Source organism: Embiotoca jacksoni, unplaced genomic scaffold (assembly GCF_022577435.1).
Source record: "Embiotoca jacksoni isolate LCO1_2020_lvr unplaced genomic scaffold, fEmbJac1.0.p SCAF_10, whole genome shotgun sequence".
NCBI classification, from domain to species: domain Eukaryota; kingdom Metazoa; phylum Chordata; class Actinopteri; family Embiotocidae; genus Embiotoca; species Embiotoca jacksoni.
In genome coordinates, this window is record NW_027185230.1 from 10,336,549 (window position 1) to 10,354,768 (window position 18,220).

General features: G+C 40.7%; 1 protein-coding gene across 5 annotated transcripts; it reads right to left on the reverse strand.

Annotated features, from left to right (window-relative positions):
* Nucleotides 1-1,659: 1,659 nt before the first annotated feature.
* Nucleotides 1,660-18,206, reverse strand: rilpl1 (Rab interacting lysosomal protein-like 1). Of its 5 annotated transcripts, XM_069165610.1 has the most exons (10): nt 17,630-18,206; nt 13,344-13,491; nt 11,809-11,927; nt 10,499-10,744; nt 9,580-9,735; nt 7,955-8,005; nt 7,720-7,874; nt 7,445-7,543; nt 5,877-5,964; nt 4,579-4,670 (listed from the first exon to the last, which is right to left on the reverse strand). In XM_069165610.1, exons 1-10 carry the CDS (start codon nt 17,915-17,917, stop codon nt 4,665-4,667), a joined length of 1,356 nt encoding a protein of 451 aa, XP_069021711.1. In that variant the 5' UTR covers nt 17,918-18,206; the 3' UTR covers nt 4,579-4,664. The 5 variants fall into 5 exon arrangements, with proteins under 5 accessions (XP_069021703.1, XP_069021729.1, XP_069021736.1 ...); XM_069165602.1 differs by lacking the exon at nt 5,877-5,964 and having other exon boundaries at nt 1,660-4,670; nt 17,630-18,205; XM_069165619.1 differs by lacking the exon at nt 4,579-4,670 and having other exon boundaries at nt 5,871-5,964.
* Nucleotides 18,207-18,220: the final 14 nt, after the last annotated feature.

Below are 18,220 nucleotides of genomic sequence, written 5' to 3' on the forward strand. Positions count from 1 at the left end.
TTATCTATTAATAGCAGCTTTGTTAAAATTGATGTCCAAAGACAGATGTGGCTGTTGTACCAAACGTTATCCATCCTTTAATACGTCTCTACAGCCTGTCGAGGTCATAGAGAAGATTTCCCATAAACGACAACAAATCCACTTCTTCAAGTTTTTTTTTTTTTTTTTTTTTTGCATATTCAGTATGTTGTTGAATTCTAGGATTTTCTTTCTGATTTACTGTTTTAATTTTATTCAACGACAACAAAGACAAACATCAGTGTTAACCACAAAGAACGGAGTCCTATGTTAACAAGGAAGTCAATTTCAGGAAATACACTGTGTGTAAAACGTGAAGTTAAACTTTTACCTTCCGTCTCAACACGTCCCCTCCCTCCTTGGACAGTAGCATTGTGTTACATGTGTGAAATGTTTTCTTATGAACCTTTCTAAAAAAAATATATACATATGTTACACTTTGGATTATTCTGTTTTTTTATGTGGAACTAATGCAATAAATCCCTGAGGGGGCGAAACTGAGCTGTTGACCATTTTAGGACACGATAGATCTTTGCTGTTGTAGCGTTGAATAAATCTTAATGCTGGGGTTTAGGTAACCATGAATAAAGATGTAATATGCAATTAACAGGACTCGGCTTCTGCTTCATTCTTATATTATATTAAAAGAAGGATTGTCTTTTAAAATGGGTTTGAATGAGTGCACAATTTGCATGAAAGCACAACAATGTGACTTCAGTGTCCTTTCATGTGGACACTTTTGTACTCGAGGGATAGTTAGTGGTTTAAAAGATGTAAAATTATTACTTTGAACTGTTTATTTCAGACAATAAATGAAAAAAAAAAAAGTTGCAGTAGATCCAGAGGATGCAGTTTTGCATTATATTTTTTTTCTAATAATTGGTAGTTGTGGCAATAGATTTTCCTCTTTAGGAGGAAATAAAGTGAAGTAAAGGTAAATAAATAAGACATTTACTTCACATTGGTAAATCATTCCGGGCTGTATGATCAGGGTTTGACCATGAAGCAGATATTATAGACAATTTTATGAGGTGTTTCATATAGTAATTTTACAGAAACCTCATCTTTAAGTTTACACTAATAATTGTAACGTAGCCCGGATGGTAACACTTTGATAAGACAGTTTTTAAAGGGTTTATAAGCTGTAATTAATGTCTTTATTAAAGGTAATAAATCGTTTACTAATATTTTATACATGAGTTATGAATAATTAGCAAGAACTATGTTTGGGTTGCCGGATTGTAAAAAAACAAAAACCTCCTCTGGCAGAATGCTTTATTTTTTTGTCGTTTTAGCTCTGTGGATCATTTAGAAGATGAAGAAATAATTAATTGATCATAAAAATAGTTGTGGATAATGTTTCTGATTAGTTTTCAACCAAATTTGTTGCTGATTTGGATTACGCTCCAGGATAAACAAACAAAAAAAACCCCGAATAAAGTAATGTTTAAGTAACAAAGATTTAAAATTTAAAATACAAAAATGTAGGTTTATTTAATTGAGCAATATATAACTTGTACGTTTGCATCATTTTTTTAGCTGTTTATTTTTAGTGTAATTATCAAAGCAGAAACTCCCGACTGTTATTATGCAGGTAATTTAAAAAGAAAAAAGAAAGAAAAAAAAGACGCAAACTCGTCAAATGTTGCAGACTTTTATTACCGAGGAGATGTTTGAATTTAATAAAGCACTGATCCATTCTTTGTATCTTAAATATGTGTTTTAATGGGGTTCAGAGGAGACTTGGACACGAGAGATGGCCGTCGAAACAACGACCACTCGGGCTTCGCGTGATTTCCCTTTAAAATGTTCCACTTCATGTCTGAAAACTGTCCCTTTGACGTCCGGATATAGTCCAGAATAAAAAAAAATCATCTCTTCATCATATATTTTCTGTCGTAAGTAAAACGGGGGGAAACTTCTTTGACACGCGCTCTTTTTGTAGCCTCGTTAAAACGCTCCTGTCCTTCATACGTTCGTTTATTATTCCACCCAGCTCGGCGAGTATGAACGAAGATAAAGTGCTACTACTGTTAAAACACACCATGACACCGCCTCTCGGAGAGGGAGGGGGGAGAGGGAGGGAGGGAGTCAGCTGTTAAAGCACGAGGAGCGTTTCTAAAGAAAACACACACACTTCCGCTTTATTTGAACACGTTTCCTACAACATTCTGAGAAACATCTGAACTCTTCTTGTGATGCAGCGTCATGATTTTGCACCGTTTTCGTAGCTTTAATACCCCATTTATATTTAAGGGCTTGTATAAATGATGCATACAAGCACAGGTTCTAGTAGGTATTTCAACAAAGCTAAATTTTGTATATTCTTCTACATGATGCGTGCCAAAAATTTGCAGATATTTGGGCTTATTCAGGATCTTTTCTTTAACCTTTTAGCAGCAAGACGTGCAAATAAAATGGACTTTTATTTAATTAAGGTCACATTAGAGGCTCATAAACTGTACATGCTCCATTTATGGAAGGAGAATTTTATAGGATAAGGCTGATAAAGTTAAGTGATAAAGGCAGCTCTCTTCTTAAATTTAATATTGTGTAATTGAGGCTATGAGGTACGCGAGTTTAATCATGAAATCAAAGCTATTGAATAACTTATTTTGCATTTGTTCTCTTAATCGGCAAAGAAGATGGTTGTTTATTTTAACCCGATTTGGTTTAGCTGGTGATACTGAAGTCGTTGTCATCAAACTGTTGGTTTGCACGTGCGCAGTGAAGCTTTGGCGCAGTTAGGTTTACATGAGGAGGATAGTTTCAGGCTTTAGGAAGCAAATACTAGTGGAATTCATGTTAAATCTATTGCTGTTTCGTGGAGGAGACATTTTTGAAATAATGTATGGAAGCCCATTAGTGTCAAGAAAAGAAACAAATGTTAAAAGTTAAGCATGATAAATATAAAAATGTTTGTGCTACAAATTCTGAAATTCTGAAAAACAATGATGAATTAATGACTGAAATTTATGCAAATTCAAAACTGATGACTCACTAAGTGAAAACTGTTTAAAAATAAAGACAATGACGACTTAACGTGTAAAAATGATCAGATACTACTATTTATTATAAATAGATTATTAAGTCAAAATTATGGGAAAAAAAATTATGTAATAAAATGAATGAATGAATGAAAGCTGTGACTGCTCAAACTGAGATGTTGAGTCATGATAATGGAATACTGCAAATAAAAATGGCATAATAAATTCAACTAAGATGACTTTGTGATGATTTATTAGATTAAATTCACGATATCTTAAATTAACATAATAAAATAGTAAAAAAAAAAAATCAGCACTTAATAAATAAAAGTCATGTTAATTCAAAACTATAAAGACTCATTGAGTCCAAACTGAGTTACAAAACTCAAAATGATGGATTACTAAAAACAATCATGACTGAAGAAGTACAAGTCTTGGTAAGTAAAAACTATAACCACTCTCTAATTCAAATTTGTGAGTAAAACATCTGGTGACCAAGAAAGTCAACGTTATAAAAGACTAAAAAACAACTGAATTGTTTTAGATATAAAGTCAAAATCATGAGTTATTAGGTCAAACTCATGAAATACTAAACTTGCAAAATACTTACTAAACCTGTAGTAAGGAGGTTTAACCCTGTTGTTAGACTAAATGTAAATATTGTAAGTAAACACAATAAAAACTCTCTACATCAAAATTATGATGTCAAAGTTAAACGTAATAACCTATCAAATCAATACGAAATAATAGAAGTCAAAATGTGGCTTTTTATCACGTCACTTTTACTTATCATTAGTATTTTAAATTTTAACCACACCAACCGTTTAATGTAGTTATTCCTTTTAGTGGCACAAATGGGCTTCCATACGCACACTGAATAATCTGAATAAACCTGTCTGCATCTCTAAATTGTTATGAAATGCAACACTGTATACGCAGGCCTCTATTAGATTTATAGATCTGCATAGTTTGAATCGTCACACTGCTGGTGATGGACCGACGAGCTGCTCACATGAAATATTTAAAATGCATTCCTGGGTTGCTCTCCTCAGAAAACTGCAGCGACCGTGCAGGTTGGAGTTTTTTTTGTTTTTCTACGAGGGAAACGCGCGTCCTTCACTCAACATTAACCCCCTTTCGAAACGATCTCTTTCTACGAAAGTCATGAAATTAAACGAATGCATCGGTGCCGATCACTTCACTCAGCGCCACGTCAACCACCTGCCGCGCTGCAACAACTTTCCACTTACCATCCTACGACCTGAGTTTACCCTCCTCTCTGCACACGGATTCCTACACAAACCAAAAATACTTTCCGGCATTTTTTTTTTTTTTTAAAACAGTCTATATGTGCCATCGCTCGTATGTTTATATACTTTTTTTTTTTTTTATCTTCTTCAAGCGCGTCAGTTCCCTCCTCCTTTTGTGTGAGCCCTCTCACCTCGAGCACGTTTCAGCTGCGGTGCGTCACTAGCGGTGGTTCGGTGTGCAGTTGGGCGATGGGAGTGTTTAAGAGTTTTAGTCCGGTGACTCTACATGTGCTGTAACGCCTCCTGCGCCTGTTCCGTGTACACGTCGTCTTTCCCCGCCCACGCGGCGAAGCCGCCGTCGAGCTGCATGCCCCGCTGCGAGCTCCGCTGCTTGTCGCGAGAGAAGAAACTAAACCTGAGAAGGAGAAGAAGAAGAAGAAGAAGAAGAAGAAGAAGAAGAAGAAGAAGAAGGAGAGAGAGAAAAGACACAGGTGGTGGTTCGTTAGTATGAAGTGTTTGAACTGAACGTCATCTCACGTGTGAAGCGGTGTTAAAGAGTTTAATGGCAGCGATACATTAAAACTGCAATTAAAATTAATCGTGACGCGTTTTGTGGAATTACAAGGGACGACGACAAAGTTCAGAGACTGCTCCTGTTACGTTTGAACAGCGCGCAGCACAGTGATGCACACACAAGCTTTAACTTTAATGAGGAAGTATTCCACCTGTCCCTCGTTGTCCTTCCCTCCCTGCTGTATTTAGTCTGTGCGCTCTTCTTCTTCCCTCCTTGTCAGTTTGTTTCAGTTACCTGTCCGTTACTGCGTCTTTTGAAACACAAAACCACCTGAACTGTGGCGCCACGGCAACAGGGTTCTCTAAACTTGAGACCAAAAGGTTGACCTCAAAAATCTGATGTTTCTCTGCTCCAGTTTCAGGTCCTCGGTGAAATCACAAATGTTCACGTACCAGCAATCACGTGTGGATGTACTTCCTCATGAAGGTTGTTGCTTCCTGCTGCTCCGTGTGCATCACCGCGCTGCGTTCAGGAACACTCTCTGAACCACCGTCAACAAATGAAGCTGCATCGATGTTAAAATCTGTGATTTTGTTCGTGGATCTGCTGCTGACGTTTAAAAGTCTATTTCCTCTAAACTCCAACACTTAAAACATCAACAGGGTTGTTTTTCTTTTTGTCTTTCAAGTTTTTTTGTGCTGACATTAACGTGCATAAACTGGTCGTCTGTAAACTCATCACAGCAGATAATAAAATAAAACATATTTAATCAGTTACTATGACACTATAAAAGCACTTTTAGTTTGTAGATTATTGTTCATGAGTTGCAGAGGTTGGTCAGTGAGGGAAAAGAGGACAGACTACACAGACTATTCTGACTGGCTGATTCTTACGATCCGCAATCATCCCATTGGAGGACGACACCCGAGACAGCCCCACAATCAGCCAATCAGAATACTAGAGGTGCAGAAAAAAGGGGGAGGAGCCCCGGCACATGCAAAACTGGGTTGTGTGTGTGGGGAGGGGCGGGAGGGGAGAGGGGTAGAGGCTGTTAGCTGAGAGGGTGATGGTGACTCTGAAGCCAGCCAAATATATATAGAGTCATACAAGCGACATGAGGCGTCTGATTGGCTGTAAAGTGGGGTCATCTGGGATCAAACCAGCCGCCACCATCGGCATTATGGCTGTGAAGATCCTGTTACACAGAGGTAAGAGACACAAACAGGAAGAGACACACACGGAGAGGAGGAGGAGGAGGGGGAAGGGAGAGGATGGACAGGGGGAGACATCAACCTTTGACCTCTGTTTGACCTGAACCTCATTCACACTCAAGTCACGCCCGATTCAGCTTAGTGCCGACAGAAAAATATCCCGAAAACTGTTTGTACGAGGACAAATATCATGTGATATTCTGTTTGAAGTTTAACTGTACAAACATTAAGATGCCATAAAAACTTATAATTTACCAGAAGAAAATACAACATGTAAAAACCAAAATACAGTGAGTGCACTCGGGCTTTGAAAAGTGTCAAATTAATTGTTCTAATATAAGAGTTAAGTAATAAAATCCAGTGTTTCCCTTCGATTGGGACCCCCTGCCTCCCCCCTGAAAGAAACAACGCGAAATGGATCAGCAAATATACCTCTGCAGTTGTTAATGTAGCTGCGCGACCCGCCAAAGTAAAAGTATATTTGTGGGAAACACTGGTCAGACTAAAAGCCGAAGAACTTTTTACCAGCATGCAACCAAAGCTCGCTCAAACATGATTGGTCAATGCTCCTCGGACTACAAACGGAAACCAGAAGGCCTCTAAAATCCCGTCTTATTCTCTACAGATCCTGTATTCCCAACTGTTTACAGAGATTACACTCGATTCTTCTCATTCAAATCAGATTATTTACAAAATTCATAAATACGGTGAATCAGCAGCAGCAGCGTTGTGCAGAGCTGCAGTCCAACAGTTACACATTAACCAATCATTGTACAACTGTGCTTCAAAAAGTGCTTTAACTCAGACGTCCTGCGGGGAGGGAGAGACAGCGACGTGCCGCTTTTAGCCGGCGAGGATGTTTTTTGAGCTCCTGTCACGATTTGATGACTAACTGGAAACAACGCGTGAACAACATAACCGCGGCGTGAAAATATTTTCCTGCCGAGTCAGAGACACGTTTTGCATCTTTAGCCGACCAAACAGGAACTGCAGCATCAATCTGAGGTGCTCGGACACGAGCGATTTCTGTTTATGCTCCTTTATCCTGCGGGAGATGTTGTATTTAATAAACAGCGATAGTTACTGTTCAGATCAGGACTTTGTGATGAAAGCAGAGCACTCGGCTCTGATGTCTCACAGGAACCAGATGGACGGGACTTTCAACGCGTTGGTGAGCTGCTGTGTTTGTTTTTACAGGAAGTGAGCGTCTGAATGGACTGTTTCCAAAACTAAAATAATATCAGAAGACGGAAGAAGCAGACACCAACACCCTCCGACCCGTCCGCTGCCGCCGAGGACACGTTGCTTCACGTCATGTGTGAATGTTTGGACATGCAGGGACCAAATGATCAGCGCATGCAAAGCAAACCTTTAACTCGGACAGTTAACCACAGGAGGTGAGATTAGAACAGTGTGTGTGCGTGTGTGTGTGCGTGGGCATGCGCGTGCGAGAAAACAACATACAGGCGTTTGATTCCTGACTCCGGCTGAGCGGACGATCGGGAGCGAGTCCTAAGTTCAGGGGACGGAGACGGCGTCACCGTCTCGTCTTCTGCTTCGTCGCTGCGAAGACACGGACCGTCGTTATTAACAACATTCAACACGTGGATAGAAAAACAAACAATCACACACTAAAAAAAAAAAAAAATAAAAAAAAAAAGAGCACATTTAGGAGGAAAAAAGTCCCCGAAGACAGAATTATGCTTTTATAATAATTTATCTCTCCGAGTCCGGTGTACCTTTTGTAGTAGGCAAGCTCCTCCTGCAGCAGGAAGACTTTGGCCTTGAGCTCGTTCCTCTCGTGCAGGACGTCCCTCAGCTCCTGCAGGGTGAAGCGGGGCCTGTTGGGGTCCTTGGGGTCCAGGCCTCCCGACTCCTCCTCGCACAGCGCCTCCTGCCGGGACAGAAATGCATCACACGGAGTAAACTCACCCAGAGGGGAAGAAAGGCAGAAAGGAAGGAAGTGAGGGGTACCTGGGTGAAATATTGGAACACAGCAGGCATGTCTTCGTCGTACATCGCCTCCTAGTGGGCAAATGTCGGACTACAAGTGAGACCCTTTTCTTTTGTTTTGTTCCAATACATGTTTCGGTTCGCCCCTCCCTCCGGACTGTAAACTAAAACCTTGTTACCTGTTTTTTTTTTTTTGTAACTCAGCACACCAGAGACAACCACAGTCTGTTACAGAAAACACATGCAGCCGACAGAAGTCACTCATGCACTGAGCAAAAAAAAAAACAGTGTCATTAATAAATACTCTGTGCACACAGTCCAACTGAAATCACACATTTTTATCAGGTAATAATGATGTTTTATAGTATTTTATTGTCAATAGTTTGTTTATCTTTAAAAGGAAAAGATACTCTGTGTGTCTGTGATTGTCTCCTCCAGCAGGGGTCAGACTTTAGGGGTTTCGGTGTCGGGATTAGTTGGGCAACAAGAGTCTGTGATTGTTTCTTCTTCTACTATCCCACAATATTTAAAAATGTATATGTATTTATATTTAAATATATATATATATATTCGACCTGTTTTTAGTGAAGGAATGTAAAAGTGGAATGCTTCTACTTTAAAGCAGCAGCAGGAAATGTTGGGTTTACATCAGCTGTCACTGCCGCTCTCTCAGATTTATTGGCGAAGGTTAGGGTAAGAATATCAGCCAATCAGAGGCAGAGAAGGGCAGGTTGCATATTCACCATCCTAGGAAAAAAAACATGCGTAGAACTAATCGGGTTTCTGGTTTGGATCGGGAAGTGACGGTAACCAGACTATACAGAAAGATGGATGACCTTACAGCTCCCCAAATGTGAACACAAAATATTTTCACCGCCCCCTGGTGGCTGGTTGCAGTACAGGTCATAAGCTCCGCCCCCTCCATGTTCACTAATGGGACATAAGTCAAAAAAATTTAAAAAAATCTAATTACACCTTAAATAAAAGTTTCTGTCATATAAAATACTTCTTATCGCGTTGATGTTTGTTCAAAGTGTTAATTTATCTGATCCGTTTTTTTTTTTTGTTTTTTTTTAAAAAATTATTATTAGTTATTTGACTCTATAAAAAGGGTGCACGTCGTCATTGTGATTGACAGCTGCTCTGAATAGTCATGGAGGCGCCTGCAGACCTCTGTTCAGGAATCATGTGCAGTAAACTCACTGATGCAGTTTTCTCAGAGAGTAGAAGTGTGCGTTCACATTTTGAGAAGGCAGGAGAAATTTGTAAATTTCAGTTGGACTGTAAACTACCATTCCTACTATCAAGAGTTTCAGTACCACGGTGCATTCAAGGACAACTCAGAGTGTATTAGAGGCCGAGCTCTGGCAGCGGTCTATATTTAGAAAGGTAATCGGTGCGGCCGTCCAGAAGGTCTCACCCAGTTGGCCTTTCCGACACTCTGTTAGTTCGCCAACACCCATGCGGAGCCGCGTCAGCACTTCTATCATGGGTCGCAGGGAGGTTAGTCTTTTAAGCTTTTGCTTCTGTTTCTACCTGCAGTAACGGGGCGGTGCTTCTGGTTGGGAGGAGTGCGGGAGTGGGTTAGAGGCCAGGACTATCACAGCACTCTGGGTTTTTTTTTACAATGAGCTCTACGGCATTACCCAGAGCAACCCCGCCTCGTCCTCCTCCCCGTCCTCGTGTACCTCCGGGCTGAGGGACCCGCACAGGGGCTGCGGGGCCGGATCAAACCCACCCGGCATCAGCTCAGAGGGGTCAGGTGTGTTTGACCAGCCCTCAGCGCCCACAGCTTTAACACGCTGGTGGAGTAAAACACAGTTTATTATACGTTTACTGAGTGTTAGCCTCGCTTAGCACGACAAATGGAAGCGGGGTCAGCGAGATTCGCGATTTTCCTCATCTTGCGGTTTTTATGCTAAGCTAAGCTAACGCCATTTGGCTCCAGCTTCTTGTTTAACTGATGAATGTCACCCGTGGATTCTTCCCGTCTTAATTAGGAATCACTTGTGAGGAATTCTGGGTTAATTAAGGCTTTTGACATCAACTTCCTTCACTCGAGCAGAAAACTTGAACAGTTTCGAGGATATTTCACTGGGAAAATATTTGTTCCAAATTTTCCCTCTTTGTGTCGGCTGGTGCCACTGAGTGTTACCATGGAAACAAAAGTATTATCGTGCGTTATAAGCAAGTGGGAATTGGGAAAAATTGGAGTTGAAACCGGCAACATGGAAACGGTGCTCAATTTCTGCAGCCAGAATACAGAAAAGTTGAATCTTAACATTTAACACGGCTGCTGAGCCAGCGAGGCTACGCTAACCACGTCTGGATATCCCACTTCATTTTCAGAACAGGTTCATTTCATCCTTTCACCGCCAACGCTGCCACGTCAGGTGACTTCGACAGACGATCAGATGTGTTTTCTTCGGGAACTTTCCGACTTCCTAGTCGCTCACGAACGCACCTTTAGCTCCAAGTTAGCCTGCGAGCTAACATTTTAGACTAGAAAGCTCCCTGAATTGCAGTAAAACAACGTAAGAGCAAACATTAGGAGCACCGCGTTACCTCTGCAGGTGACGGAGGCTGCGGCGGCGCTTCCTCTGGGTTCTGTGCCGGCAGCTCTCCTTGCAGTCGCTCCCTCAAGCGCGTGACTTCCTGCCGCAGCGCGCCGACTTCCTGCCCGCGCGCCTGAGCGCCGGCCTCCAGCTCCACCTTCTGCTCGATGAGCGCCTTCCCCTGGGCCTCCACCACGGAGATTTTGTGGCGCAGGTCGTGGTTGATCTTCATCAGACGAGACTGCTGCTGCTGGAGCTGCAGAGGTAAAGAGACAAGGTGGCGCCACTGAGAGGAGGGCGTTTGAACGCGACTTTGTAAAAAGGGGCAAAACACTCTCCGGGGAGACTCCGATCGCGGTTTGCGTTGGGTTTCGCACGAAGCGAACACAAATAACAAGCGAAGGAGAGCGTCGCAGGGGAGGAGCACAACTCCTCTCTCACCTCCACACAGCTGCAGAATCACGGCGTGAAGAGAAAGAAGCATCACGGCATTCCAACGTGGGAAAAAAGAGTGTGTGTGTGAGTGTGTAAGTGTTTCCGAAAGTTACCCGACCGCCTGACGAGCAGTTTGGAGCATGCGAGTGAGGAAATGAGAGGAAGTCGCTTATTTAACTGAAATAAAGTCGCACAAGGACATTTTCTGATGCGCAAACGTTGGTATCAAATACTCGAGGCCGAATTTACAGCTCGCTCTGATATTATTTCTGGTGGAGACATCTTTCTGTATTTTTTTTTTTTTTTTTTTTACGTGACATTTCGTGGGAGCGTCGCCCTTTGACTGACCTTTGTTTTTTTTCTCGAAACGGGAAAACAACACAAAAGACATCGTCCTCTCACAAAGCGACGGGGTTCCGGTTACACACCGCAGGCTCTTCTTTTGGACGCGACACCAAATAAGTAGGACGGTGGCACGCAGCAACACGTGAAGCAGGCTGTGTGGGCGCCGAGTCACGTTTCAGGTTTTATTGACAGCAGAGTTGTGCATTTTAAAAACCCTGCGATTAAGACTTTAAGAGCAAGATATCTTTTCTACTTTGATGCAGGATTACAAATGTTAAAGCTCATTTATCACGAGTATGATCCACTTTAAGAGTGTCTTTAACTGTATTAGAAGTTTATTTGGGACTTGAAAGTAAGAAAATTTGTTTTTTTCAGAGTTGAAAGGGAGATAAAAACTTCAGCCCGTTAAGTTTTTCCTGCCAAATCTGTGTTGTCGCTCCTCTCCACCTAACCAGCCCTCTATTGTTTCACTTGGAGATCTATGTGAGCATCAGTGGGACATTTCTGGGTGAAAACATCTCAACCAGTCGGAGGCCTTACTGCTTCTATGTCCTCGTTTTTCAGCGTGAGCTCGCGGTCCTTGGCCCGGATCTCGTCTCTCTGCTTGTCCACCACTTCTTTGAGCTTCTTCATCACCTGCCTCTCCCTCTCCGTCATACCTGGAGGCCACAGACAGAGGAGGAGGACAGTGAGGCGTGTTCTCTGGGATCTGCATTTGTCAGCCCTGGTTTGTTTGTTTGGGTGTGTGTGTGTGTGTGTGTGTGTGTGTGTGTGTGTGTGTGTGAGCGGAGCAGGTGTGCTGCTGCACTGAGGCCCGTCTGTCCGCGGAGAGTCGGGCTGACTGAGGCCTCTGTGTGGAACCACCATAAAGGCCTCTGATGCAGAGACGACACTGGCAGAGAAGGCCTCCTTTGTGTGTGTGTGTGTGTGTGTGTGTGTGTGTGTGTGTGTGTGTGTGTGTGTTTGCATTTGTGAGATAGTGTGTGCACAGCAGAGAGAGACACGTGAGACGTAACTCAGTGGAAATAGTTTCTGTCCAAACGTGGCACAAACCTTTACAGGATTTACAGAAGATTTGCAAGAGACGATGCAGATTAAAGTGTGTTTCCACCGATGATAAATATCACAGGTTTCTGCAGGTGAACGGATGTTACATTTTGAAGATTCATGCTCGTTTTCTTTTTTTTTTTTATATATTACAATTATAAATGTGCCTAAAAATCAGAGGGCAAGTAGCAAACAAAGCCCTCTGTTGTCGTTTATGACTTAAAGGAGCAGTCTGTAGGATTTAGTGGCATCTAGTGGTGAGGCTGCACATTGCAACCAACTCAACGCACCTTGCCTCACTTTAATCTCCCCATTTCATGTGTGCAAGAGAATCTATGGCGGCTGCAAAACCTGCAAAAAAACACTCCTAAAAAAAAAAAAAAAGCATTTGGTTTGTCCCTCTCGGGATACTGTAGCAACATGGCGGCTACGTGGAAGAGGACCCCCTCACCCTAAGCTAACGAAAACACAACAATTCTTAGTTTCAGGTGATTTTACACTCAAAAAAACTGAATTATGAATATTATATTATATTTCTTACAAAAAAGGCTACTATACCTACATGTTGAACTTTTAAAAGAGTATTTTAATATTTGGGGAAAGCTTAGCGTAACAGGTTCCACTAGTCTCCAAGAAAAACTGCAAGTTATGTTTACATTTACATTTTCTGTACAAAAGAGATGTAAAATAATTAATTTGTGAACTGGCAGAGATTTTATTTTTTTTTTTTAACTTTTGGACCGTGCAAGGCTAGTTTTTCCACCTGTTTCCAGCCTTTATGCTAAGCTAAGCTAACGAGAAGCTGGCTGAGGCTTCGTATTTACTGTATAAACACCAGAATGATATTCATCTTCTTATATAAACTCACAGAAAATTGGCAAATTTCCAAGTCTGAGAATCTATACGATGACACATTCTTGAAATATGCCCTTCTGAAAAGTAGTTTTCGACGTCATCGTCAGCAGCTGATGCTAAGTCACTAACGCTCCCTGGCTCTTCACCAATAGGCTACGTGACGTTTCGCTCACCCTCGTGCCTCTGCAGGTCCTCCTCGCTCATGGGGTCTTTGTTGGACATGTTGGTGAGCAGGCTTTTGTTCTCCTCCTGCAGCTGAGCGATCTGGGAGAGCAGATCCTGAGCTTCTCCCCGCCACACATCCTCCACCAGCTCCAGCTCCTGCACACAGACGGCACATCATTTTAACGCGCGTTGAAATGATGTTGACGCGACCTCGTCTTCTCCGAACAAATTCTCCACTTTGGTCCCGACTGAAAGTTTCTCCAGACCTTCGTGGTGCCCAGAGGATGAAGCCTCTGGCGAGACTTTGGTGGTCCTTTGACTGTTTCTCTAGCGCCACCGTGTGGTCCTTGCTGGAGTTGTTTACAAAATATCTCAAATGACGTCGTAAACGACGTGTGGAAAAAAATTAATTGAACTTTTATTTAATGAGAAGTTGACACTTTTTTTTTTTTTAAATGGTAGTCTATTGGAGCCACAGCTTTTTTTTTTTTTTTTTTTGCAGCCAGCCCCTAGTGGCCTTTAGTGGTATTGCAGTTTAAGGCACTTTTGCAATGGCTTCCCCATTTTTATATACAACCTGTGCTATCGACATTCATGTTTCTCTCAGGATTGATTGCATCGACCCACTCGAGAGCTCCATCATCAGGTCAAACATTTCATTTTGTACTTGACAAAATACCCACAAAACTTAGCTGCACTTTCTCACTTTAAATCAGTGACAAATTACAGGAAAACATTTAATAAAATGTCACAGTAAGGTGGTTTTCAAAGTCGCCACCTCTGAGCTTAAAATATTGACACGGCAACATGAAAAAATAAGAACAAACAGGAAGTATCAAGTTGCCATGGAGTCATATTTATCCACATTTTGCCAAACTAGCAGCATAAAAATGCTGCAGAATAAGTTATTAACAGTTCCTCTTTGCAGTGAACCTGAGAATAAGCAGACAACTTTCACTGGATTAGTTCGATAAAGAAGAAAACTTAAAAGCATGATGATTGTCAAGGGAGTTCTGGGGTTGAAAGGCTTGTACACTTTCTATGATTTATAAGCTGATTTTTGGATGTTTATTATTTATTGACATCGCAGATTAGTGGATATAAAGTGTTTGACTGAGTTATGACTCCAAGCAGTAGGACTGGTTGACTGTGAAGGGTTTCGTATGTTTCCCTGTATGGAAGCAGCTGCATTCATTATGTTTACTAGAGCTTTTCCTTTAATTCGCCACCCATGTGAATGAGGAGAAAAAGCTTGATCGTGCCCTAAAATCTGACATTAATATTTGACATGGCAGCAGCGACCATGTAAAGCGACTCAGAGAACCATGAAGAGCTCTGATTACAGACCGTGTTTACAACAAGCCCGTGAAGATCAGAGTTCAGATATGGGTCACTGTATTTGCCGGTTGCATTTTGTTTGTCTATGCTGTAAAATCTACAAAATACAGGTAAAAAAATGAAATAAAATTAATTTCTTAAAAGCTGGAACCAAACAATGTTTGGGTTTTTTGCATGTTACAATTAACAACAATTAACTGATAATCTTTGGTAATTTATTTTTTGTTGATTAATTGACTAATTATAAATCACAAATGAAAAACTAATCAACAACTAGTATGTAAAGAGGTCAAAAAAAATATTGTGAGGACATTTGATGATATCATATTACTTTTTACAGAATATAGTGCGGAAAAGACGCTAATGAATTTCTGTATTTGTGGTTATCGGTGTCGACCAAAAACATCCAGTATTGGTTGGGCTCCAGAAATGTGAAATGACTGATGATGAAAATCATCAGCAGATAAATCGGTAGTGAAACAATCGTCTGTTACATTTCTTTATCAAGTTCAAATTTTTAACTCTGTATTCTTTATTGAAGGTCATCCTTTTTAAGCTCCTTTGCAGGCCTCCTTTTGAGCTTGTGACAAATAAGACTTTTTTTTTTTTAATCTTGAGTGAATAAATACAGAAGTACACAGGAGAAACACTTTGCTTTCCCCACCTCAGATTTCTGTGGAGTAATTTTTCCCACCATGTATTTCTGATGGGATGTTTTCCGTGTGATAAATCTTGCAGGCTTCCTCTCAGTCACAGCCGACACAACTTCCACTTTATCACGGTCATGAGACACAGTTAATCAGTCAACTGGCGGCCGAGTCGGCGTCACGAGAAAGTGACACATGAACTTTTTTATAGCGCAGAGAACAGCGACCGTCAGGCTGATTTTAAAACCACTAAATGTTCCCATAGCGAGTCGACAGTGTGGTGACAACTAACCAAAGACGTTTACATTCTGGAGGTGCTTCTATGTTACATTAGTTTTCCCATTATATTCTACTTTATACTTAAATTCCATTCGATTTCAGAGGGACATATTCTACTTTTTACTTCACTAAGTGTTTCCTGGCAGCTACAGATAAACTTCAAACTACAGAAAAAAACAAACATGTAATAAGATTTTGAAATGACTTGTGACTTTTTTACAAAATTTTTGTTCCATCCAGGAGACATTTCCCATCTAAACTTCTGGTTTTATTTTAATATAAGTCAAAGGCCCAAAGAGGTACAAAAGTGCAACATATCATTAAAAAAAAGTGATGATTAGAGATAAGATCAGAAACTACAAATCTGTGAAGCAGAACTTTGTTTTTTCTTCTTTCCAATCACCTCACGACCCATCAGATTTAACTTGTGACCCATTGGAGGGGCCCGAACCCTAGATTGGGAACCATCACTGACTGTATCTAAAGTAGTTAAAACTACTGCTGCTGCACCTCAAGCAGTAAAATGGTGATTACTGAAGCTGCTAACTAACTATTACTTTTAATTTCTGATTAATTTAGCAATGATTTTTTTTATTTAATTAATCAATTGTTCACATGTAAATGTCCTTAGTTACATTAAACTCCATCATTAGATAATACAGACATTCACAGGATCCATTTCTCCATAGTATTATTTTGGATCATTTCAGTACATTTACTAAAAATACTAATGTACTTTTACTTTAGTGACATTTTCATATTTACTTTTACTGGTAATAAAGTATTTTTTTTTTTTTTTTTTTTTCGTTTTAGTGGTACTTAAACTAAACTACTACTCAAAGGGCACAGTATGTGATTTCTGCCTTTAGGTGTCTCAAAATCAGAACAATAACAAAAGACAAAGATGTTGATGTCTTGAAGTAGCGTGGCATCATGGGAGTTGTTGTTATATACAATAGTGGCTAGCTAACATTAGCTTGTTTCTCAAGTCCCCTTATCACTCTCGGACGTCTCATGTGGTCTTTTCTAAATCTAAGTAAAAAGGATACGACATCATCATTGACAGGTGACCTACTGAAAAGGCCCGTTACTTCGATTAAAGTTTACTTATTTCTCCGGGTTTAAACATGGTTGGAAACGTTTGGGATAACGTAAATATACATATTTATATATTTTAGAACAGAAAAGTTACATATTATACCTTTAAATACAATATTTAACACTGAACTTTTACTTGTTATTGAGTATTTTATAGCGTACGATTTTTGGTAATTTTAGTTCGATAAGAATTTCAATCCAGAACTTTATCTTGTAATGGAGTATTTTATAGACTAGGTTTTTTTGGTTTTTTTTTTAATCAAAAAACACTTTCAAATCAAGACTTTTACTTATTTTAGAGGTTGTTTTTTTTGTGTGTTATTTTTAAACTCATACACTTTTAAAATCAAGATATTTACTTGTAATGGTGTATTTTTATCATCCATTTTTTAATTTTTACTTAAATAATACATTTAAATCAAGACTACCTTGTGATGAAGTATTTTGTAGAATGTTTTTTGTTTTTTTTACTTAGATACAAATTTCAATCCAAAACCTTTACTTGAAATGAAGTATTTTTACTGTTATTGATACTCTACTCAAATAACATCTTCCATGCAGTACTTTTAATTATAATAGAGTACTTTACTGTCAGTTTTTTAATATTTGTACTTATATAAAACTTTAAAATCAAGACCTTTGCATGTAATGGAGTATCTTAGAGTAATAGAGTATTTTTTTAGAGTGTGTTACTGTTAGTTGTACTTATTTAACATTTTCATTGCAGGACTTTAATTATTTTTTATAGTGGTATTGGTACTTTTCAGTAAAATATGTTATATTTGTGGTAAAAACAGAGTTTGAGAGTTGACTTTGTGGCCCTGCAGCACTTCAGTTTATTGCATTTTTTTTTTTTTTATGATGCCGACAGCTTGTCAGCGTCTAAACGGAATAAGAGACCGGTGACGTCTCCGTGTCGGGCGGTGCGACACCTTTCTGTGCTTCTTGTCCTTCTCCAGCCGGTCCAGCCGCTCCAGCCGCAGCTTGTCCAGCTCCAGCCGCAGCTCCTCGGTCTCCGGGCTGATGCTGTTGCGGCTCACCATCACCTCCAGGATCTCCAGCACTCGCACCACTTTGGGCATCAGCCTGGACAGAGCCTCGCAGCCGTACTGGTCTATGATCCGCTCGAACTCCTGGCCCACCACGGCGGCGATGTCATACACGTCCATCACCGTGAGGTCGGCCACATTTTTCTCCAGGGCCGAGCCGGACTCCTCCATGTCGGGATGTTTCGGCCCTCCCCGGCTTCCTATTTACGTTTCCTTCGCCACAGCAAACTTCCTTCCCGGCGAAGAACAAGTCCGCTAAGTTCGTCTCTACCGCTTTAGCTTTAAAAAACTGCTCTCCAAACGAACCGTAAATCAGCACGAAAACACGGAAACTATCGTTTATCCATCGCCGGCGGCTGAGTCCGGGCTTTGGTTTGATTTATTGGGGATAAATCTCGGCTGTGTCCCATCGCTGTCCCGCCTGTGCTGCTGCGGCTGCTGTCTCCCTGCGAGCTAACGGCTACCGCTGTCAGC

Bases quoted from the DNA above. Each gene is read 5' to 3' on its own strand.
- rilpl1 (XM_069165602.1), bottom strand. From the start codon at position 17,917: ATGGAGGAGTCCGGCTCGGCCCTGGAGAAAAATGTGGCCGACCTCACG. The intron at 7,875-7,954 runs GTACCCCTCACT...CTGTCCCGGCAG, and splicing joins TGTTCCAATATTTCACCCAG to GAGGCGCTGTGCGAGGAGGA. The intron at 4,671-7,444 runs GTATGTTGTTTT...TCTCCTTCTCAG, and splicing joins GAGTCAGGAATCAAACGCCT to GTTTAGTTTCTTCTCTCGCG.